Genomic DNA, 25,593 nt, shown 5'->3' with positions numbered 1-25,593 from the left:
TCTCATAGATTCAGTTCCTTGTAATTTTCGGTTTATTTCATTGGTATTTTCTTAGGCACTTGCATGAGGTCAGCTTTTGTCAGAAGCGAATTATTCCGTATGCCTTCAGAATATACAAACATTGTCAAACTTGTCATTTAACGAATGAAAATCTGCTGTACACGATTTCAAGGTATTGCAATTACAACTGTAAACACAGACACTTATCTGTTTCAGACTAAATCTAAAACATTAGCAATCGAAACACCTTTTGCATCTGCCGTGTCGATAACAAGTATGAGGGTTTGATTATATTCGTATGAAAGTACCCCAAAAAATATAAATACAGTTCGTACGTCAAGGGTTAAACACGTTGGCGGCCATTGGCAATTGGGCTTTTGATCAACAAGAGATAAAGAAAAAATTCCGATCTTTTTCAACTTTACCAAGACAACAAACATGGCTAGAACATCAATAGTTAAACGACATTTTAAAAAATACCGTGGAACTAAAATAAGTCCAAGGAAACTATTGAACAGTTCTTAGTTAAACATATTGAACAAGCTCTTGTTAGCCGATGTCACTTTAGGTGTCAAACGCATATTCGGTAAGTTTACATGATACATATGTTTACCACCCTGGGTCCTAGCTCTCGTAGTTGAAACATTACTGACCTCATTACTCAGTTCTTGGAGTAAAAAACTTGAAATATCAAATCCAGTATTTTGATTGTTTGAATTAGTCTGAAAATGAAAACCGTACTCGAAATTTTATGACAGCAAGGCATGAACTCCCATGCATATCCTTCGTGCATTAGAAACTCAGCTAACAAAATGTCACCTGCAATTCTCACTTCACCGTTTTTATTCTTTTATTTGTTTGCTGATCAAGAAAACATCAATGAAGATAGATCATGCATTCATCTATATAAAGATATGGAGATGTGGTATAATGGCCGATGAGACAACTATATCCACGAAAGTTCCAATGAAGCAGCCTACTTATGTAACCTTGGGACATATCTATGTTGTTATCAATGCCGTTTTATGGCGATAGGAAGTTCGTACATATAGATCTTTAAAGAACTGTAATTATAAGAAAATAGGAAAAAACAGGAAATCCTTATATTTACTCTGGTGGTAATTGGACAGTCGAAGAACATAATTACGGACTTCGTCATTCAAATTATTGTGTCTCATAGTACGTTTGATTTCTGCATTGTGCGTTAATCTGTTATGCTGGATTTACGTAAATGACATGTATAACTAGAAATTAAAAAAAATAGACCAAATATCCCAAAGGGACATTCAAAATCCTTGAAACGAAGAGAAACTGACAACGCCAAGGCAAAACAAATAAATAGAAAGACGACAACAAATGGAAGTTTTTAACGACCTTGACTGGCTAAACAGCCCTTGCCCGGTCGATTAGAAAGACGACAAGTTAGATGAAGTTTGTATACCGCCATATTGGACTGTAAAATAGTAGTACTTAATTCTGCAAATTTTGAGACAGATTGACAATTACTATTTAAGACTGTTTATTTGAATAAAGAATGATAAGTGATCTATTCCATTATTTAAACTGTTAAGATAAATAAAATATCAAATATTTGTTTGTTCGAATTAATGTTTCAACTTACCCAGTTAAGGGGATATAACCCTTATTGTAAGATTATTTTTGAATGAATGTTAAAGACATTTTCCGATTTTATAATAACTTTATTTGCGAAACAAAAACAAAATTTGGTCAAAGCAAATACATAGACAAAACAAGCATACGAAAAACACGACAATAACAGCTAGTATATACATGTTAAAAACTGTTATTTCAATGGATATAATTAGTGTTTTGTGTTGTCATGTTATGAGAAGTTATACCGTTCGTTGTTTTAGTATACTTATTTTTACTTTCGATTGATCAGACCATTGGACACTTTCATACAATGTATCTATACGGAACTCGTTCATTTCAAGTCTTCAAAAGTGTGTGTATTGAGTAGCTGGCCAAGGGAAAATAAGGAGATTTGGTATAATTGCCAATTACACAACTATTCACGAGAGTTCAAATAAAATGAAAGTGATATGTCAACTGTTTTCTCGGGTGGTTAAGGTTCGAAAGAAAATGTACGTATGTAGTTTGGTTGTCAGAATTTTCACAGAATGTATACCAATCAGGCTAACCCAGTCCAAAATTGCGTTTACTGACGGAGTTTCATAGTGTGAATATCTGAGACCTTGTGAGTTCTAAAGTACCATGCTATTTTTGAAATTGAAATTTTAGTCAATATAATGACAGGTTTTATATAGTCTTGTCATATATATCTCTACAACTGTGCAAGGGCGGTCGTTAAAAATGGTCGTTAAAAACTTCGATCGTCGAACACTTACACAGTATAAATAAAAAAAAAAGGTTAATGGTACGATCAGATAAATAAGCAGTTAAACGTATGCAATATGGAAATGATGCACCACAGACAAAGAAATCAGCCAAGTCCGAACTAAGTACAAAACGCCAGGATACTACAGAAATTCTTATTGAGATGCAAATACTGACATTCTGTGCGGGTATGAATAGTGCATCATTCAGAAGCCAAAGAAATCAGCAAACATTCTCTATGTAGGTGAAATAGTTTCTCTGGTTTGTTTTCGTAATCAGCTGAGATCGTGGGAGTTTGTAAATACCTGACGGAGCGATCATCTGAACTGTTAATTGATATAATTACCAGTGTACATTTCATACATATGATTCACGGTAATCACTTTCAGGAAAAGTCATTAATTGCAGAAATAGACATCAAAAGCAACAACAATAGAGATAATGAAATAAACAGCTTGTAGTAGTGAATGTCTTTCTGTAGTAGATGTGAATAACTTCAGATGTGGATTAAACGTCATCTAGAGAACAGACTAACATCAGAAGCTATCCCAGATATAGGAAATAGATAAACTCATCATAGATATTAGGATTTAATTTTGTACGTCAACCGCGCCTTTCGTCTAGTACAAAGAACTCGCCAGGGACGCTCGAATAAAAAATGGCTAAATGGCTAAATAAAAGTACAAGGGTGTAGAGCATAAGGTCTGCCGAAGATGCATGACTCATCTTGTGACAAGATTAATTGAAAAAAAATCATAAACTTCAACCTGTCGATTATGAATTCGTTTTCTCAAATACATTTTTTTTTAACTTGCTTTTATGAGACCGGTTTTTAGGAGGGACAACTTGGATAATGTAATTTCATTGATTTGAAAACAGAGAGCTGTGGTAACCGTATGCTTTACAATTAGACAGTTAAATGTCACAGTGGAAAAATGGACAAAAATTGATTTGAGACTTTTCGGACATTTTGTAAAAGATTTTGTAAAATCACTGTTTTGTTATAATTGCAATATTTCACTAAGGGATTTTGTTATTTTTATTGTGCAAGATTTAAGTCAAGTTTAGAAGATTAAGCTAATCTAATTTCATGTTTTAATTTGTTTTTCAATTACCGACATTTTACTTCAAAATGATCTATTATTCGTATATGACCAGCCAAACCTTTAATTCCATAAATAAGTCTGTATGTTCTATTGTTAATTATTATCTATATATGTGTTAATTTTTCTGTAATCCCTTAATTGAATTTTCTCACTCATTTAGAGAAATATTTGTCAAGTCTATTCAAGTAGTTTTTGGTTTGTTATATAAACTATGTTGCTATTTTAATGCGGCAATTTGGATTTAGTATTACACTGAGCAGTTCCAACTCTGTACAATTGTATTCCATGCTGAACTTATTAAATTATACATCGCACTAACCAGAGTCGTCTTTTGTTACAAGAGCTAGTCCCAGAGTTAGAGTCCGTGCAGACTTGTCATACTGTTTATTGTGTGTGTGTGGTTCCAGGCCAACACATTTCCCAGTCACAGATACACCCAGAATCTATTTGTGACATATAAATCAGAGACTAAACTAGAATGTATATAACAAACGGACATTGTACAGCGTTCAGCAATAAGAAAAACCCTATCGATATAGTAAAAACACATGAAAGATATTTGTATTTACAACTGCCGTGAGTCTCCTACACCACAACATGCAAAATATGAATCGGATCAAAAGAGAAAAATCGACTACATTATTTATACAATATATAATAAAACGAAAAATAAAAAGAGCCTTTCAGAATAAAATATTCGAATGATCAAATTAGAGTTAATAGGATCGTATCTAAAACTACGGGCTCAATTAACAACATCATTGTAAAAGGTATGATGCATTACCCGTTTCAAATGCGATTTCTGCAGTTGTGGCCACATTTTCAAAAACAAACCCTTGTAAATATGAACGAATTTGGTAAAGGTTTTAAGTTGTTTTGGGTAGCAAATCCCTGACTTTATAAATAACCAAGATTACGTTCATAATTGATTTCTAAAACGTCACTACAGATCCTAAAGACACCAGAATAACGAACGAATTGGGGGAAAATTCACACCGTAAGATAGGTTCAAAGGAACATCTCCGTCAAAAAAAAGAAGAAAATGAACTATAGGAATAAATAAATCTTCTCTTTTTGTCGTTTATTTTAGCAAGTCATGAAAATGGCAGTTGTTATCTTATAGTTCGTTTCTGTGAGTGTTGCATTGTCGTTTGTTTTTTGTTCATTTCAGTGTTTCTGTTGTTTCGTTGTTTTCCTCTTATAGTTGATGTGTTTCCCTCGGTTTTAGTTTGGAATTCGGATTTGTTTTTGTCTCAATCATTTATGACTTTCAATAAACAGCGGTATACTACTGTTGCCTTTATTTAGAATAGAGTTCCCGTGTTGTCAACTAGAAAGTGAATAGTTCCATTAAGTGTATATACCAGTTTACCATTTTCATTAAAAGAGAACGCTATTAAAATTTTGCAATGACATTTGTCAAAGAAGCATTTAATTGGAAAAGCTTCTGTTTGCTTAAGCTTTTGAGATAATGCAATATAAAGTCGAAAAGTCATAACTGTCATCCGAATTGAAACGAGACCACCAATAGTACGTACATCAAGTTACTTAAAACATCCTACATTTTTTTACATTAGAAAAATAATTAATTCCATTATTTAAATATATACTTCATTACAAAAATACATGAATAGTAGTCAAGGAACTAGTTAACATTTTTAATGTATTTTAGGTAGCCAATACAAAGAAGGTACTTCCAAGTGTTCAGTTATAGGAATGGATAATACAATTGTTTGACTTGTATAGTGGAGCATTGCTTTGAAAGGCTTTATAAAATTATTGAAGTTCATAACCTCTCGGTTTTAAACAATTTTAAAGTCCCCGATATTTCACAGTTTCGTCACAGATGAGACTTATTTCTTGGATCAGTGATCAAGGTATTTATTTTGGTGGTCAAGTCCGTATCTCAGATACTTTCAGCAATAGTCAACTAGAACCTCAGTGGCCGAGTGGTCTAAGTGGGTTAACTACTGTATCGCTAGCCTGTCAATACACAAGTTGTGTCTTTGAATCCCGGATTTGGCAGGTGCATTCGACTCCAATCTTATTTGATTATGATTGTCACTGTTTAATACTACATGTTGTTGATGATTCTCTCTAGGCACTCCAGCGTCCTCCACCAATAATAACTTACCGTCACGAAAAAGACCATAGCGCTGAAAGTGGCGTTCAAAACAAATTTATCAATCATTAAATAGGACAACTATGTTTAGTGTACGGAATGGTTGTAAGGTGTGCATGTCCGCTTGGTAGGGTTCATCGGACCTTGACCTAATTATCATGGTTCATTGGTAATGTGACGTTTTTATGCTTTAGTCTGTTTCTCAATTTAGACAAATAATAGAAGCAATTGTATTGAAGTATGGTATGATTGCAAGGTGTTCATATCTGTCTGGTATGTTTCATTTTACCTTGACTTCATTTTCATGGTTCATAACGCAATGTTAAGATGCTGTGGTTTTGCTTTTTTCACAGATTCTATAAGCAATATAAATTTGATGTATGGGATGAATGTAAGGTGAACACACACGACTTGTTGATTCTTTTGACATTGACCCCATTTCCATGGTTCATTGGTCAATGTACATTTTTCAAGGTTATGTTTTTCTTTCTTTCTTGGATATTGTTAGCAATATATCAACTCTATTCGGTGTATTGAATGATTGCACCGGAGTATATGTTGTCTGGCAGGGCCCATCTGATCTAAAACTCATTTTATGACTCATTGGCCAATGTTCAGTTTTTGTTATTATAGGTCTGTTTCTCGGATCATGCTACAAGCAATAGGCTAAATGTATTCGGTCTATGATATGATGTGTTGCTGTAATGGCGATATGTTTGAGTGAGCAAGTGCCAATCATAGTAATAAAAGTGCTAAGACTTGTCCACTCTGAGGTGACATGTCTTCTTGTGGACTGTTACACAGTGAACCAACACGTTAAAAACCGGTTCAGCGTATCGGTCTATATACAATGCAGGGTTCATGAATATGCATATACCATTAACCGATACACATGAAATATTTGCAGCTGGACGTTAAACACCAAATCATTTATCTACCTTTGCTGTTGGGCGTTAAAACACTCTGTTTTTTGTCAATATACCTTTTGTATTTCTATTAATAAATGCCTCGTTCACACTTCCATTTAATTCGAATTACGGGTGAAAGCAGCATAAGAAAAGCTAGAGCAGTAAGAAACCATTTTTAACCTTTCAAATGTAAACACGCCTGTCCCAACTCAGAAACATTGTATTTGATCTTACAGTGTTGTGTACTTTAGAGACGTAACTGTTAATGACAGATTTGTGAAAGTAAATATTAAATCTATTGAAGACTAGTCTAGACTAAGGATGATTTAAAGCTTGACATATGATATAAATACTGTCTATTGTTGAAGACCATACGTTAACTTTTGAGATTTCTGATTCGGTTTTCAATGTGTTGTTAGAGTGCTGTTGCATTAACATATATTTCAATGCTTTCAATCACATTGACATTTAACACTGGATTAGAACTATGAATAACTACAAATTGTGTATGAAGCTATACAAACCTCGAGATACAAACGAGACTGCGACCAAGCTGCTGAAGAAGGCAAATGCAAAAGTTCTTTTTAGGCTGAATTCTTTAAATTTTAAATATAACTTATGTTGAATTTATTGCATAATGTTTATATCCAATGTTTATTTTTAACAATGTACTGGGACTTATCCAAATAATTCAAATCTAAATTCTTAGCAGCCCACTAATTAATCTATCATTTCACTAAATTGTAATGCCAAATACTCTGATAAATATTTAGTTTACGAGCAATTTTAAATTTACATGCTGAAAACCGAGCTTGAAAGATTAACAAGATTGCACTTAAATTCTATTTTTATTAAGTGTCTAGGTATTTATTCGTTTGTATATATATATGGTCTGTCCATCGTTGCCTTTCTTCATGAGATTTATATGAGACCATATCATAATATCGTCTATCGGTTAGAAAGTTATAAGGTTAAATGCTAAATTTTAAATTCATAAAATACAAGAGCAGGTGACCATCACATTTTACATGAAGTGTTTCTTGCTTAAAATGTGATATCTTCTCTATTCTTATATTTGCATATTTTCGAAACGTAAACAAATGCATGCATAGGCAACTACATTTTGAATCTAAAAGTTAAATACAAACTTCTACAGAAATTTTAAAATGAAATCAGTATCTGATACCTGCCAACTATTCAAAATCTCCATGGTGGATTTTAAGAGCAAGAAGGCATAACATAATGCTCCTCTAATATTATCATACCCGTTTTAATCGACTATATTTCCATGAAATCATTCCACATAAAATACGTCATATAGCCGAATCTGGCGCACTAGTATCAAAGTAGATAGCTCGACATCTGATATGTCTTCTTCATATACAAACTAAATTCCTGTATATTCTTCATATGGGTTCATCTCTAAAACCACGACGTATACGCAAGATGGCAATTGATACGTGTATGCCGGATGGAAAAGTTAAATAGATACCAAAGATGCTATAAAACAGCAGTCATCTTATTTCTGTTATCAACTTTGCATGTATAAGTTTTATAAGTTTATAGTATAAGTTTTATTAGGATATGTTTATTTGTGTATTTCTCTGTCCGTAATGTTCTTGCATCTATTTGTACTGTAGTTCTGTCATGTAATGTTATCATTTTGGTGTTATATTTAACAATACCATAAAAGCGGGAGGTTTGGCTAGCCCCAAAACCAGTTTCAACCCACCATTTTTTCTTAAAATGACCTGTACCAAGTCAGAAAAATGGCAGTTGTTATGCAGTTCGTTTCTGAGTGTGTTGCATTGTCGTTTTGTTCAAGGATTTGGATAGTAAGATGCTACTATACAAATCCTTGTTTTTTTGTTGGACTTCAGTGTTTCTGTTGTTTCGTTGTTTTCCTCTTATAGTTGATGTGTTAACCTCAGTTTTAGTGTCAAACCCGGATTTGTTTTCTCTCGATCGATTTATGACTTTCGAACAGCGGTATACTACTGTTGCCTTTATTTATCGTCGAAAAAAACCTGTTGAGAGCTTGCATTTTCTATATAACTAGTTATGTTTTACAAACCCGACTTTAATCAAATCAAATGTATCGTATTTTATTTATCTTGTAGAAGACATAGCCAACAACATGGCTAAACTAGAGGCTCTAAAGAGCCTGTGTCGCTCACCTTGGTCTATGTGCATATTAAACAAAGGACACAGATGGATTCGTGACAAAATTGTGTTTTGGTGATGGTGATGTGTTTGTAGATCTTACTTTACTGAACATTCTTGCTGCTTACAATTATCTCTATCTATAATGAACTTGGCCCAATAGTTACAGAGTAAAATATTTTGTAAAAATTTACAAAATTTATGAAAATATTTGAAAATTGACTATAAAGGACAATAACTCCTGAAGGGGTCAATTGCAAATTTTGGTCATTTTGACTTATTTTTAGGTTTTACTTTGCTGAACATTATTGCTTTTTACAGTTATCTCTATCTATAATAATATTCAAGATAATAACCAAAACGGCAAAATTTCTTTAAAATTACCAATGCAGGGGCAGCAACCCAACAAAGGGTTGCCTAACGGTCTGAAAATTTCAGAATAGATCTTGACCTAATGAACAATTTTATCCTGTCAGATTTCCACTTAACGCTTAAGTTTTAGATATATGAGCCAAAAACGGCATTTTACCCTATGCACTAGTTTTAGCTATGTCGGCCATCTTGGTTGGTTGGCGGGGTCACCGGACACATTTTTAAAACAAGATACCCCAATGATGATTGTGGCCAAGTTTGGTTAAATTTGGCCCAGTAGTTTCAGAGGATAAGATTTTTGTAAAAAAGTAACGGCGACGGACGCAAAGTGATGAGAAAAGTTCACTTGGCCCTTCGGGACAGGTGCGCTAAAAAGGAAAAAATGACCTAACACTATAATCATGTCAGAAGTGAGAGCCGATTTAGTAACCGCTCGACAGCGCCCGTTTATTATTCCATCCGGCAGATACAGGTAGATCTAAAAGATTTACATCTATTTTGCAAAGACCATATTTTTTTCATGTTTTCCATGTGTGGAACTTAATCATTTTGAACTGACTATGCGGTATGGGTTTGTCTCACTGTTGAAAGCCGTACGGTGACTTATATTTGTTAATTTCTGTCATTTGGTCTCTTGTGCATGGAGAGTTGTCTCATTGTCTCATCTTCTTTTTTATATGAAGACTTCCTTTTGAACCCCCCTTTGTTGACGGAATAATAATTGACTTATATAAATTGGGTTTAATTGGAAGTCTAGCCGTCATTATTGTCAATGAATGCTACAAGAGTATATAGTTTTTGTAAGCTGTTACTCAAAGAGTAACGAATAATTAACTTTTTAAATGGTAGTTATTGATGAAGTAAAATAAATGACACTCTCGTCTTCTGTTCTTTAGAATGAAAGAAATTGCTGCGTTTCTGAAAATCACCATATAAAACTAATCGAGTTACACGCTCAACGACATACAAATCAGTATTGCTATAATTGATTTATGTTTAGCTTAAGTGCTTTAAAGTCAAAATAGTTGATATAAGTCTCATAATTTTCTAAACTACCATCGGAGCTACAGTTGCAATTGACGAAATTCTTGCAGAGGAAAATGTTCCAATCTATATGCCAGACACAAGAGGGCCTTCCCGAAAACAGCACAATGCGACACAATATTGGTCTTGTTTAATGGTTTTTGTTAAACCAACTTGACCATAAAGAGAACAGTTACATATAAGCATCGTTGTTTCTGTGTTTTCGTGTCCTTAAACAGTTCCAATTTTCATATTGTCTGAAACCGCTAAACGTATCATTAGCCCAATATCCTGGTATGAATTGAGACTGTTATTATGTGTAATAGACGTAACAGACAGGAATGATGACAGAGAGAGCATGTAAGCTGAATCTTCAATTAAAGATGATGAGACTGATAAATGTTAGTTAATCTAGGTTAAAGAAGACACGTTTTTCATGATAAATCAAGATTATATCATCCTCCGTATATACTAAATAGTTCATGAGACTGTTATACGTCACGGTAATCAAGGTCTCTTGATTTTACATTTTTAAGATGTTCTATCTACAAACACAGATTACCTATTCTGTTTTAAAAAATAATTCCGTCGAGAAGATACCTGCTTTTGGTGGTTTAAAGGGGCATTAGCATACGAAATATAAACAAAAGATATGATTTTTTTGTTCAATCAGTAATGACAGTGAAATAGTGAAATTGTTATTTTCTTTTAGTAGCCAGTTAGCTTCAATTTTGTAAAATAAGCAAAAGAAACGTCGTTAATCAATTATTAATTTGCCATTGAATAGTCCGATCTCATTGAATCGGCATTGATGTGACCTCTAATCAAACCCCTTAGCTCAGTAGAGATGGGCTACGCATAAAGTAGACATGTTCAGCTATTAAAATCATGGGGAAACCCGCATTTGGTTGACTTCGATTCGCAAAAACTCATTCTTATACATGTAAAATGATGACAAATATATTTCAATTTTCATTACTTCTTCTATAAACAATCATAAACAGATGCATTATATAATAAAATTTGGTTCAGGTTAAGCATAAAGCTGAAGATTACATCCGGAATTAGGTGGGTAACATGCATTAGTATATACGAATCACAAACAAAGGTCCCCAAGAAACCACAAAAAACATCTGAAATTACAATAAATCAGGAAAAAAATACCTGTTTATTGTGGAAAGTACAATCTCAGCATCTTTTGGGCATTATGGGATAGTTATCAAAAGTACCAGGATTATAATTTTATACGCCAGACGCGCGTTTCGTCAAATTATGTCCCCATGGAACAATTTTAAGCCAGTTTTGTAAAGATGTTCTTAAAAGGTCCTAAATTTTGTCTGTAATCTGGACAGTCTGACGTATTTCAGATCAGTAGAATCCAACTTTGGCAAATAACGGCTAGAAAGATTTCACAATTGATTAACTATCATGATTGAATCAAAGTTGAAAACTATTATCAAAGATTCGTGTAAATGAGGTCAAGGTCAGATGAACCGTACCAGACGGACATGCACACCAAATATATCTCACCTTTTGCTTGCATATTTGTAACATCTAAAAAACAAACTAAACCCTGAAAAACTGGAAATTGGCCAATGAACCATGAAAATGTCGCTAAGGTAAGATGTACACTGTCAGACATACACGAACACCATGTAATAATTCCATACACCATATATGGTTGACATATTGCTTCAAGAATCTTAGAAACAGAAATAACTATATGATCTTAACATTTACAACTGAATTATGCAAATGTAGTCAAGGTCAGATGAAACCTGCCAGATAATTAAATATACACCCACACACCAACTATAACTTACCTATTGGTTGTAATATCTTATAGACAGACCAAACCACGAAAACTTAACAAATGAACCAAGGAAAAGAGGTCAAGGTCAAATGACACTTACCAGACACAGACATATACACATTTCAATCATTCTTAACATCAAAATACAGTTGCTTAACTGCTTATAGTATCTTAGAAACACACCAAAGCACAAACTGAATATTGAACAATAAACCACCAAAATGAGGTCAAGGTCAGATAAAACCTGCCTGTCAGAAATGAAGACTTTACAATACTTTCATAAACTATACATAACTAACCTCTTGGTATAGAATCTGAGATGGATACTTATCTATGAAAAAGGCCCCTCCCCTCCCCACCTTGTGGGAAAAATTTGGTTGATTAATTAGGGAATCAATTAAGCAGGCACTCTCTTGGGCAGTCAGTGGGCCCTCCATTATGAAAATTTCTGGATCGACACAAATTCCCCCACGCAAGTGTTGCAATTTTCCAAATTAAAAAGAGTTTTTAATATAGAAAGGTAAGTGACTCAATGCCCAAATTACACTCAAATCTGCAAGTATTGGTTCTTTAGTATTGTTTACAAATTTTATAAAAATTGGATGAACAAAAACTTGTTAGAGTGTGGTTACAAAAACTGAACAAGCAGAAGGATGGTCAACATCCTCCATTACCTAAGGAGGGGTCTTCAAAAAACTATAGCGACAGTTGCTGAACCATAACTAGAGGCTCTCAAGAGCCTGTGTCGCTCACCTGTTACTGTATTTACTGATGTCGGCCATCTTGGTTGGTAGGTGGGGTCATTAGACACTTTTTAAAAATAGATACCCTAGTAATGATTGTGGCCAAGTTTGGTTAAATTTGGCCCATAGTTTTAGAAAAGAAGATTTTTGTACAAGTTACAAAAATGACGAAAAGTTGTTCAATATTGACTATAAAGGACAATAACTCCTTAAGGGGTTCTCTGACAATTTTGGTCATGTTGAATTATTTGTAGATCTGACTTTTGCTGAACATTATTGCTGTTTACAGTTTATCTCTATCTATAAAAGTATTCAAGATAATAACCAACCAGATGCTCCAAAGGATGCAGCTTTATACAACTGCAGAGGTTGAACCCTGAACGGTTGGGGCAAGTTTGGACACAACATTCAAGCTGGATTCAGCCCTAAATTTGGATTGTGATTAAATAGTTGACACAGCATAGGTTTCTGACACAGAATGAATGTGGTCTAATAAACTTAAAATTTGTTTTTTGCCTTTGAGCAATTCACTATGCATATTAATCCTCTCAAAAAAATGTTTGCAGAAATATTCTTTTTATTTATGAAATCTGAAATGAGAAAAATTGAACCCCCCCCCCCCCAATTTTTGTTCACATCCTCCTTTCCCTTATTCCAAAACTGATCTCAATTCAAATTTCTAATGGAGTTTTCAACAATAACTACTCATTTAAATACATCAACTCCTGTTGAAAATTTCTTGCTATTGCGCAATATTGTGCAATTAGATATTTCTTGCTATTGCGCAATACTGTACAATTGAAAATACTTGCTATTGCACAATACTGTGCAATTGACGATTTCTTGCTATTGTGCAATACTGTGCAATTGAAAATTTCTCGCTATTGCGCAATACTGTGCAATTGAAAATTTCTTGCTATTGCACAATACTGTGCAATTGAAGATTTCTTGCTATTGCTGAATACTGTGCAATTGAAAATTTCTTGCTATTGCACAATACTTAATATAATAATTTTGGATCCTGATTTGGACCAACTTGAAAACTGGGCCCATAATCAAAAATCTAAGTACATGTTTAGATTCAGCATATCAAAGAAGCCCAAGAATTCAATTTTTGTTAAAATCAAACTAAGTTTAATTTTGGACCCTTTGGACCTTAATGTAGACCAATTTGAAAATGGGACCAAAAATTAAGAATCTACATACACAGTTAGATTTTGCATATCAAAGAACCCCAATTATTCAATTTTTGATGAAATCAAACAAAGTTTAATTTTGGACCCTTTTGGCCCCTTATTCCTAAATTGTTGGGACTAAAACTCCCAAAATCAATCCCAACCTTCCTTTTATGGTCATAAACCTTGTGTTTAAATTTCATAGATTTCTATTTACTTATACTAAAGTTATGGTACAGTACATGGATGCCCCACTCACACTATCATTTTCTATGTTTTGTGGACAGTGAAATTGGAATAAATTCTCTAATTTGGCATTAAAATTAGAATGATCTAATCAAAGGGAACATGTATACTAAGTTTCAAGTTGATTGGACTTCTACTTTATCAAAAACTACCTTGACCAAAAACTTTAACCTGAAATTTGCACTATTATTTTTTATGTTCAGTGAACCATAAAATTGGGGTCAAAACTATAATTTGGCATTAAAATTAGAAAGATCATATCATAGGGCACATGTATACTAAGTTTCAAGCTGATTGGACTTCAACTTCATCAAAAACTACCTTGACCAAAAACTTTAACCTGAAATTTGCACTATCATTTTCTATGTTCAGTGAACCGTAAAATTGGGGTCAAAGCTATAATTTGGCATTTAAATTAGAAAGATCATATCATAGGGCACATGTATACTAAGTTTCAAGTTGATTGGACTTCAACTTCATCAAAAACTACCTTGACCAAAAACTTTAACCTGAAGCGGGACAGACGGACGAATGAACGGACGAACGAACGAACAGACAGACAGACGGACGGACGAACGGACGCACAGACCAGAAAACATAATGCCCCTCTACTATCGTAGGTGGGGCATAATAAAAACCAAGAAAAATGCTTATTTGGGCCCCTTTTTGGACCCTAATTCCTAAACTGTTGGGATCTCAACTCCCAACCTTCCTTTTGTGTTCATAAACCTTGTGTTTTAATTTCATTGATTTCTATTTACTAAAGTTATTGTGCGAAAACCAAAAATAATACTTATTTGGGCCCTTTTTTGGCCCCTTATTCCAAAACAGTTGGAACCAAAACTCCCCAAATCAATTCCAACCTTCATTTTGTGGTCATAAACCTTGTGTCAAATATTCATAGATTTCCATTTACCTAAACTAAAGTTATAGTGCAAAAAAACAAGAAAATGCTTATTTAGGCCCTTTTTGGCCCCTAATTCCTAAACTGTTGGGACCAAAACTTCCAAAATCAATCCCAACCTTCCTTTTGTGGTCATAAACCGTGTTTAAATTTCATAGATTTCTATTTACTTAAACTTAAGTTATAGTGGGAAAACCAAAAGTATTCGGACGACGACGACACCAACGTGATACCAATATACGACCAAAAATTTTTTCAATTTTTGCGGTCGTATAAAAACTGCTAAATTTCCTTAAAATTACCAATTCAGGGGCAGCAACCGAACAACAGGTTGTGTGATTCTTCTGAAAAATTTTTGGGTGGATAGATCTTGACCTGATCAACAATTTACCCCATGTCAGATTTGCTCTAAATGCTTTGGTTTTAAAGATATAAGCCAAAATATACATTTTACCCCTGTGTTAAAACTGCATTTTACCCCATTGTTCTATTTTTAGCCATGGTGGCCATCTTGGTTTGATGGCCAGGTCATTGGACACATTTTTTAAACTAGATACCCCAAGGATGATTGTGGCCAAGTTTGGTTAAATTTGGCCCAGTAGTTTCAGGGGATAAGATTTTTGTAAAAAAGTTTACGGACGACGGACGCAGGACGAGGGACAGGTGAGGTGAGCTAAAAATAAGGTAAAGAACAATGTATACAATGATAAAACATATAGGTGTATCTATCTACTGAAATATAAAGCTTTCTACAAATAATTAAGGTCCCCATTAAATTAAAATTTCTTTGCTGTGCATTCTGTAACCTTCTTTGCAGGTGGACAAATAAGAACTGTTGTCTGGTTTATGAAATTTGTTGGAACAGGGGGCATTCGAACAAATAAAGACAAATTGTGATAAAAATCTTTTTTTTTATTTTGACACAACTACATTTATGAAATACTTTGTAAGTATTTCAAAAGTATTGAAGGTTTTAACCCCTCAACAAATCCATTACATATCATGGTTCAACGAAGTCAACAAATAACAACAATCTAATAATAGCACTTATGTAATACCCAGGAAATGATTCCAGGCTAACAATATAGTAGTAAAACAAAGAGATCTACGGTTAAGTTCATTGCGTACACCGGCTATATTCACTTTCCTCTAACCAGTCTGTGAATTATAACGTCTGCCCCATGAATAAAATACACTCATACAGGGTCTTTATCATCTGTCATATGGTAAAACAGTTTAAAAATAACATAAAAGAATGATTTAAAACAAAACATTGGATAAAATTTCACTGTTTTGTACCTCACACATCAGAAAATATCTTGCCTTCTGTATCTTAATGACAAATCTTTAAAATACAAATTTCAACTTTGGGGAAAATCCATTTTTATTTTTGTAACTTCAGCAACTTTTCACTGTGTGACCTGTAATACTTTGTAACATTTAAAAAAAAATTAAGATAAATGATTTAATCTAGGATGTGAAAACTATATAAATGTATTTTGGTTACAAAATAAAAGAATTGATCCTTATAAAATTGCTAATTTATGAGTGAAAATAAAATCATCTTCTGACTACAAAGGATAAGTACAGTGAGTCATGTGACCAAAGTTTAATTCGATAGACTCTCAATTGATAGACATATAATTGAAATCTTATTAACACGCAATATGTGTTACATAACAATATATTTATGTTTTCAATCTATTTTTAAAAACTCATTGGGGACTTTTAAATTTATTCACACATACTCGATCATTAATCTATTCGCATTTCACTAATAGTGGATGGCCATGCAATAGTTTATTTATATTCTCCTTGAAATCTAACACTTCTGAAGGATGCATGGTTAACTTTTTTGAAACAAATCTCATGATAAGAAAGCAGCATTTAAAAAAAAATCCAAATTAATGACAGTTGAAATGGAATTGATAAATCATTTAGACATCTTTAAAAAAAATTATTGAATGCAAATGTCAACTTTTTTTTCTCTTTCTTGAAATGATGGTCTACCCAAAGGCACTTAAAGTAAAGGTTAATCATATGTTTTATTGATACAATCTCAAACCAAAACCAGCACACAGGGGAAAATTTCTATGCGTTTTAGAATAATTATTCCTGTAGCACTGAAAAACCACAAATCAGTGGATATAATATTCTACCACTTGACTTTCATCATCAAATTTTTACAGTATTTCAATGAAAGCGTTGTGAAAAAATATTCAATAAAAAGTTCACCATGAGACCTAATTTATGCAATTATAGCCAAACAATTTTTATGTTGTCTTCAAATTTTTAAATTGTATTTAAACAAACTGTTAATATTAGGCTGGGAAGAGCTAACATATCATGTTTCAGATTAAGGCAACTTTTCTTTGTAAATGACAATTATATGTACAGTTCCCTGATTTTTAATGATAACATCAATGAAAAAAGGGAGATAACTTAAGCTATTGTCAAGGAAATGTCTAGTACTTATTCTACCTGATTTTGACATAGAAAAATAGGTAAGTAACTGAGAAACATTCTACTAAAAAAATACCACTATAATTTACTGTTCAGTATCAATATGTAATGTGTTTGGATGGAAATATTTATTATACAATGAGAAAGCAGTTACTCATGTTACTTTTCCCTGAACAGAATGTCCCTCAATTACAAAGCAGATTAGCCTATGCCAGGTCATATCAATGAAGTTATTATCATTAAAAAGATACTTTCTAGCCCAACAGCTAGTATACAAAATATGTCTTACAGAAATTAAGATGAAACTATTCAATATTTTTTTTAGACTTAATAATCAGATATACAAGATGACAATTAAACATAAGTATTATAACAATTATAGTACCGTATATAAACAAGTTCATAAACCATTATTTTACAATCGTTGATTTGTGCAAGTCTTTAAAAGGTACATGTGTATGCAGATTGTTTGTTGATTTTATATTCAGGTAATTTGAATTTATTCTCTTTTATGATGTGCATGAAATAAATGAGTATAATATGTTGCAAAGAAATGCACAATTCTGATGTGATCAAAAATTTTTTTTTTTTTTTTTTATGTATTAATTCAATTTTCTAAGCTGCGAGAAATAAAACTGATAACTAAAGAGTTTATTATAAGTTTCAAGCAAATTGATTTGTATTGAGTTTCCTCCCTTTAACATAAAATCCCAGACCATAAGCATACCATGCACCAAAAGACCTTGATTATGTTTAAGCAAATACTTTGATATTTTGATTTCTTAAACACCCATGGGACTATCAAAAACTGTTCTAAATTAAGTTGTGTTCTAAATATTAAGTATTCAATAGTTTTTCATACACTTACTAAAAAAATTGTTTTAAAGCAATGCATTGGTGTTCTTGTTATCAGAGCTAAAAGTTGTTTGTAATCACAGTTCCTATTACAATATCAAAACTTTAAAATAAAACTTTTTTTTAATTTTAACAAAATTATATTGTAACCACTCCATCAAATAAAATACATATAACTGTTACAACTTAAAAGGTGATGTTACCATGACAATGAAAAACAGGTAACCATGACAACATCTTTTACAGAAAATATCTATAAATATCACAATATGATTACCACTATATAACAACACTGTCTTCTAACTCGGTATCAGAAAAAAAGCTTTCAATTATTTTGTTCTTTCCAAATCAGTTTTAAAGGTTTCACAGATCTCTGAATTACAAATATCATTTTGTAGAACATATTTCACTTATTTTAATGCAACTGAAAAAAATAATTAACCGCATACAATAACAAAATTTGAATGAAATATCATAAAAGCTTCCTAAAAACGTGATTTGCCATTTACAAATGAAAACAAGCTAAAATCAATTTGTAAACTTAACTTAAAATCTCATATCCTTCATATTAACAAACTTAACAAGCAAAAGATAGCCTTAAACAGTAAATAAAATAACAAATCTAAAAGTCTTGAGCACTTAATAGCAGTCTTTTATTTTATGAATTTATGTTCAACTAAAACTTAATAAGAATATTCACGATTTTTTAGCTACTTTTTTTCATAAAAACAGTGAATAGTAGAAAATATGTATTTAGTGTATATTTTTAGTGTTTAGATTTTGTTAGTTGTTCATATAAATGTTTAATTGTTCTACCATTAACAGTCATTATTACCAATTTCAAATTTTGGGTTGTCTCCCTTAAAATCCATAACAAGTTGTTCAAAATCAAGTTGGTTTTGGAGCTTATCAATCCAGAAACCACTATGGTGACTTTTACATGTCTTCTGGTAAACATGAGCTGTTTCGAGTTGCTGTGTCTCACATGTCTTTACTTCTTTCTACCCATAGTAAAATTGAAAGTGAATGAGGCTTTGAAACTGAAATAATTATGTCCACTCCAATCAAAACATTTTGAGCAGATGGAAAGCAATTTCCTTTGGCATTAACCATAATTTGAAGTACCATTGGATTGAAAAGTTTACATATAGATAAGTAATCATTTTAAGAAACTGAAAAATTGAAATTCACCAAATAATAAAACTCATTTGTTCAAAATTTTCCGAAATCAATAAAAATATAACTAATAAGAAATACACAGTCCCACTTATCACACAGATCATATCTTCCATAATTCCCTAATATTTCAAAATAACCCACAAATATCTTCTTTGTAAACCTTTTCTTGAAACTTTCAAACTCCAAAAGCAGCAAAGTGACAATTTTGGAAAAAATACATTTTTGAATGGAAAAAATCTTAACACTGTCTAAGGCACTGTATTTTATAATTTTCTGAAAAGGCATTTCAATTTCAATAACTGTTAATTTTCACAAAGTATTTTGATTTGTTTTGTTTTCAGGTTTTCTGCAACTTTTGATATTAAAATTGTCTGATGTAACATATCTTTAGAAACTTTGATTTGAATGCACATGCTTTGACGAAACCCGATGATAAAATTTCAAATCTTCCTTTCCTACCTAACCTCCTGTGAAATATAATAAAAGATTTGTTCAAGAAATTCAGACAAGTATGGCAGCTAAGTCATAAATTGTTTAAATACATGTACAAATGGAAACTATGAAAGATTGCTGTGTTAGAAATTCAATCGAATCAAAATTACACTATATGCAGATCTGACTAAACCAAGATGCAGCGAATGACAGCCATTTTGTGCAAATGTGTGCATTTATATAAGACAGTATCTTTATAACAGAAGATAACAATGAACCAATGTGTTTAGAAATGTTGATTATTATACATTTTGTATAAAAATTATATCCATAAGACCTATGTTAATACTAGTTATACTATTTTTTCCCTGCAAAGGGGTCGTATATTAAAAATGAATCAGCATATATGTCTTAATCATGTAAAAAATATATTTCGACATTCAGAGATTCATATTCTGATATAGTTTTAAGGTCTACATTGTGACCAAATAGGCCAGTAACAGTTTTTAAGGTCTGACAAAATGACCATATATGGTCAACCATACAGCATTTAGGGTCTATATAATGACCATATACGGTCAAAAGTATATATATTTTAAGGTCTGCAAAACGACCATGAAAGGTCTATTCAATCCAAAATATCAACATTTGTAAGGCTTGACCATTCTTATCTGTGTTGAGACCTGTTCAGGTCCAAGCCCTGGGTTGATATCCCTGATTTATTGCCCGAGACAGTTTCACCAAAACTATAAGCTGGATTATCACCAAGTTGTTGTTGCTGTTGTAAAAGTTCAGCAGCACGGTCCGCCACTTCCTTATGAGTCAGCGATATACATCTATCGCCAACAGAGAGTTTATGGCAATCAAGTCCATATCGTTGGAGTGTACGTTGTGGATCACAAGATGACCATCCTTGATGGAAAACAAAAAATGGATGTTCAACAGAAGCTTCAACAGTCACCTGAAAAAAAAAATGCAAAATAACTGATAAGCCTGTATATATAGGTATTGGTTTTGGTAGTATTAGAAAGAATTAATAAGATTCAAATTACAGCATACTGGCAGAGAACTTCTGTTGTCCAAAATATATTTATTGATGTTGTATTTTCTTTTATAATATTGGTGTTGTTTTGTAAACTTTTAAGGTGTTGTTTTGTACACTTTTAAGCGTATGTTGAATCAGAATACAACATCCATGCTTTTTTTTTCTCACCATAAAACCTATTCTTATGTTGGTACAGTCTCTAAATTAGAGACTAGAGGTGATCTTATATCAGATGTTTATATAGCTTTTTTTTTTTTTTTTATGTTTTATTTGAATTTGGAGTTGACAACTACCGTAAATAATTATCTTTGTAAAATGTCATAGACCCAACAACACATGTAAAACAGTTGTCTACAGTCTATAACAACAGAAGCACTCCAGACCTATATAACAGCAGCCTCTAAATATGGCCCTGTAATATTTCCTATCCATAACAATGTACGTAACAAGCTTACTTTGCATTTAGTTCAAGAGCATTTGTCTTTCAAAAGTGTATTTAAGGCGAATGTTTACAGGGAATTTTGAAATGTATTTTAAAAAGGCATCGTTTACTGGGAAAAAAATTAAAGATTAAATCGAATTTGTGAGTGGTAAACAAATAAATTCTGTAATGTGGTAAATATTTGTATGTTTTGTGTTTAGCTATAACACTTTCAAGGTTTTCACTAGTGTCACAAAATCTAGTGTTATTATGTAACACGTTTATTGAAAAATGACTTGAATTAAAATGAAACTGTGAAAAATTAAAATTGAATTAAGGTTAATGTTCAAATAATAAGAGTTCATATATTGTTCTTAAATTATTTAATAACAATTGAAGTACTTTTGCAAATTGTGTAACATGTTTCGATATAAATTTCCTCATTTACTTTTAAAATACAAACACAAACGCTGAAAGCCAAAAGAATCCATTAGTGTGTAATTTAGTGACCTGAAACCTCAGACAAATGACTTTCAAAATACTGTGAAAATTGTCAACATCAAATATATAACACAGTTTATTTAATACTATGAATCAATATAATGGGATATTATTGTCTGTGGTATCCCACAATGCAATGTTATTAGTACAGTTGTACTATCAATATCTATAAATCAAATTGTTATGTCACAACTTCACAGATGTTAAAACATCAACATCTTCTTCAAAAGAATTAAAAAAGAATCTCATTTGTGATCATAAGAATTATTCTCTGCTTTTCAACTGCTAAATACAGAACAAACTTCCAATTAAATGTGTGCAATATCATAATAGCCCATTTAGTCATGTAAATTGCAAGCAGCAATTTGGCTAACAAGCCTCTCTGGTTTAATAAAACTAGCTGTACTAATTGTCCTTATTAAATTTCAACAGAGCGTGTAAAATTTGGTATCATGACAAAATGTATAATGTTACAACAACATCTTCATTTACCACCTAAATGAGAAGTCATAGAAGTCACGACTGACATTTTACATTGATTTGTATAAGTAAACTTAACATTCCACAGCGGAAAGTTGGTCATTTTTTAATATACATGTGTTATAAACAAGTTAAAAAAAATATTTACAACAGCATTTAATGCAGTCAGCTAGAAAACAAATAAGACAAGTAATTCAAAGTATTTGCTAGTACTTTATGACAAGATAGACAAGAATACACAAAGCAATCTAAACCCAATCTGGAACTTACAGTTTATAACATCAATGGGTTACTTTTACAAATTGTGACTTCGTTGAAATTTTGTCTCATTGGCACTCATACCACATCTTCTTAGATCTTATAAGGGTTATTTCAGAGTTTGCAATGCAGGGTAGATGATTGTTCACCCTTTTAGTCTATACAATTAACTTCTGAATCAGATGACTATTGAAAGTAGTGTTGGGATGTTGTCTCATTGACATTTAACCTACAACTACCCTGTAGTTCTTTGGTCTTGTCTTCTGGCAGTGAATAACTGACGTCAATGAATGAAACAAATCAAATAATTTGAAACCTGAAAAACACTGACGTGTTAATTAAAAACTGTTATTAGTTATCACCTAAGCAGGTTTTTCTACTGTATTTTTACAACTTTTTCCAATTATTTACGTTTTCCGAGATTATTTTTCACAGAATGTATGGACAAATTTAACATTTAGGATTTAACTCACTAACAGTATATCCACTCCTTTGGATCAACTTACAGAAAAATAATAGATATTTCAACTTCAATGACGTAACCGAAAACCTTTCAGATAATTTAAAACTAGACAAATAGCAATGAACCAGTGAAAATGAGTGATTATTTCACAGAGCTAACATATTCACTGAGAAACCAATCTATAGCATAGAAACTTGAAACATTATAGACTAGCATGTACACCTTACAATACTCTTAAAATAATACTTTGTCTTTATGTGAGTTGTTTTTTGTGCTTTTTGACAATATAATGAGTCAAGTCGTTTTCATATGATATTTGTTTTTGGTTAATTGTTTTTGTCATTCATTAGGACTTGGATTTCTAGTTCCTAACAACATTTCAAATGATTTGGTGGATGCTAATTATCATCACTTTTTTGTGGTACCCATAAAATTGGCTTCTTTCCTATGAAATCCACCCAATTTATTTGTTTTATAGAAGTCCCTAACAAACCAAATATCAAAAGTGTTGATAGATGCTTTCTCAGAGTAGCATCCAGAAACCAATAACCAGAACATGCATACAAGTGAGAAACTATGCCCTCGTTGTCCCAAACTTAGACCTCTAAATCTATGGTCTACATCAGTATTGATAAATCATTTAAATGTTTATCAGAATATGGATTAACAATGTTATTACCTGTTAGTTTTACATATCTGCATGTTGATTTCAAGCAGATGGTTATTTACTACAAAAATGTATGTAAAAATGAATAATTCTTACAGAACTACAACATATGTAATTTTTTTATAGATTTCTAAACAAACAATAATCATACCTGAACTTTGTGTTCTCCAACAACAAATCCAAGGACTGCTGTCCCTCGCTCGTTATTTTCATCAATGCGTACAACAGAACTAGAGTCAATTTTGAGATCATTACTTATTTCAGCACTATGTACAAAATCTGCTGTTTGCAGATCCTCAACACGTTTCAATTCACCATTTGTGAGTTGTATTATAGAACCCTTCATAAAATGTGGCGGGAAATGTAAATTTGCAGAAGATCCATTATCTTCTTGGTGATTTGATGTGGAAACATTAAGAGGATCATATCTTGTTCTTTTGGCAGAAGGTTCACCATAATGTACATCCACCACAGAACTCTCGGGAGTACTGTCTGATGGGCGGGTCAAGATTCGATGTTTTAAACTTCCTTCTTTACCACTAGGCACTTTATAGTTCATATCTTTACTGTTTATTAATTCCCTCCTTGGAGGGGGGTCTTTAAAAGATACAGTTTTTGAACTGGATATTTCTACTGATGAAAGACTATGTGTACGTTCCTCTTTACCATAATTGTGTGGTATATTAGAGTCTATATCTCTTTCTGACGTATCTCCCGGGCTACGCCGGGATGACACATGCTGTCCCTGCCCTGAGGCGGACACAGACATTGATCGTTGATGTGGGCTATTCAGCATGGAGTACTGAGACCCATAGGTATTGCACGGCATTTGGGTTTGTGCTGCATGACTTCCCATGCTTTGTAGAACTGCAGAATAAGAATAAGAATCAACTTGTGGATAGTTTCGTGGAGGATATCCATATTGTGTAAAATAACTGTATGGTGACACAGGTCCTCCAGATGGTATCATTGAATAAGGCATTCCGGCTGATATAAGCCTTTGGTCAGCCACTGTCATTGGGGGTTTGAAGACACCAGCAGGACTACTGGCTAACATCATTGAATTTCGGGTGCTATTTATACTTTCAGATTGACGGGAAACATTGTTCGATTGCCAGTTTTCAGTTGTAGTACTACTTCCAGTCAGACTTTCTTTATCACCACCATTATTATTATTATTCATTAAACTGTTCGTAAAATCTACATTCCCTCTCACGTCAACTATCTTGCAAATGTTATTGTTTTGCTCGTCCTGCTCCCATGCATTGCGGTCACTGGAATAAGGTTCAGTTTTGATTGGCACTTTACATAATGACTTAACATGGGAATCGTAAGTCAATTTACCACTCTCGGTTAATCTGAAGGACGAATCATAGTCACCATCTTCTGAAATAATAGAAAGAAAAAGATAATTAAACTGATATTCTGTTCAAAAGAAGTCCTTCAAAAGTCTTAAAAATCTTTATATTCTATTAGCAGTTTCCTTAAATAATTCATGTGTAAAAAACAAACTAATAATACTTACTTGTGGTACTCATATTTAAAAAAAAAAAAAGAATTTGACATTTTCCAATGCTTAGTTTATTCATAAATTATCAAGGCTATTTTTGATTTGGAGTTTGACATGCGTACCATAGTCAGGTATATGTTATTTAAGTGCCTTGTATGTGATCTTTTATTGTTAGGTTGATGTCTCTCAGATATTTACCCTACTTTTAAATATATTCAGAGTTAATGGCAATGGTAACTTCTCATTTTTCTGCAGCTTTTTTTTATTGTTCCGCATGAAAGGAGCCTCCATGGTCATAGTAAATGAACTACTATACAAATATACATTTTAAAATTTGCCTGTGTGGACCTTAAACTATGAGTGATCAATGAATTATTTTATCGTCC

General features: G+C 32.5%; 1 protein-coding gene across 8 annotated transcripts in view; it reads right to left on the bottom strand.

Annotated features, from left to right (window-relative positions):
• Positions 1–15,824: 15,824 nt before the first annotated feature.
• Positions 15,825–25,593, bottom strand: part of LOC139523965 (uncharacterized) — a 76,022-nt gene continuing 66,253 nt past the window's right edge. For all 8 annotated transcript variants that reach the window (XM_071318456.1, XM_071318462.1, XM_071318457.1 and 5 more), the window contains 2 exons: positions 23,849–25,083; positions 15,825–20,823 (listed from right to left, as the gene is read on the bottom strand). In XM_071318456.1, coding sequence (XP_071174557.1) covers positions 20,530–20,823; positions 23,849–25,083 — 1,529 coding nt within the window. In that variant the 3' untranslated portion in view covers positions 15,825–20,529. The remainder of the gene's footprint in view (positions 20,824–23,848; positions 25,084–25,593) is intronic.

The sequence above is a fragment of the Mytilus edulis genome, chromosome 5 (assembly GCF_963676685.1).
Source record: "Mytilus edulis chromosome 5, xbMytEdul2.2, whole genome shotgun sequence".
NCBI classification, from domain to species: domain Eukaryota; kingdom Metazoa; phylum Mollusca; class Bivalvia; order Mytilida; family Mytilidae; genus Mytilus; species Mytilus edulis.
This window is presented reverse-complemented; position numbering and strand designations above follow the sequence as displayed.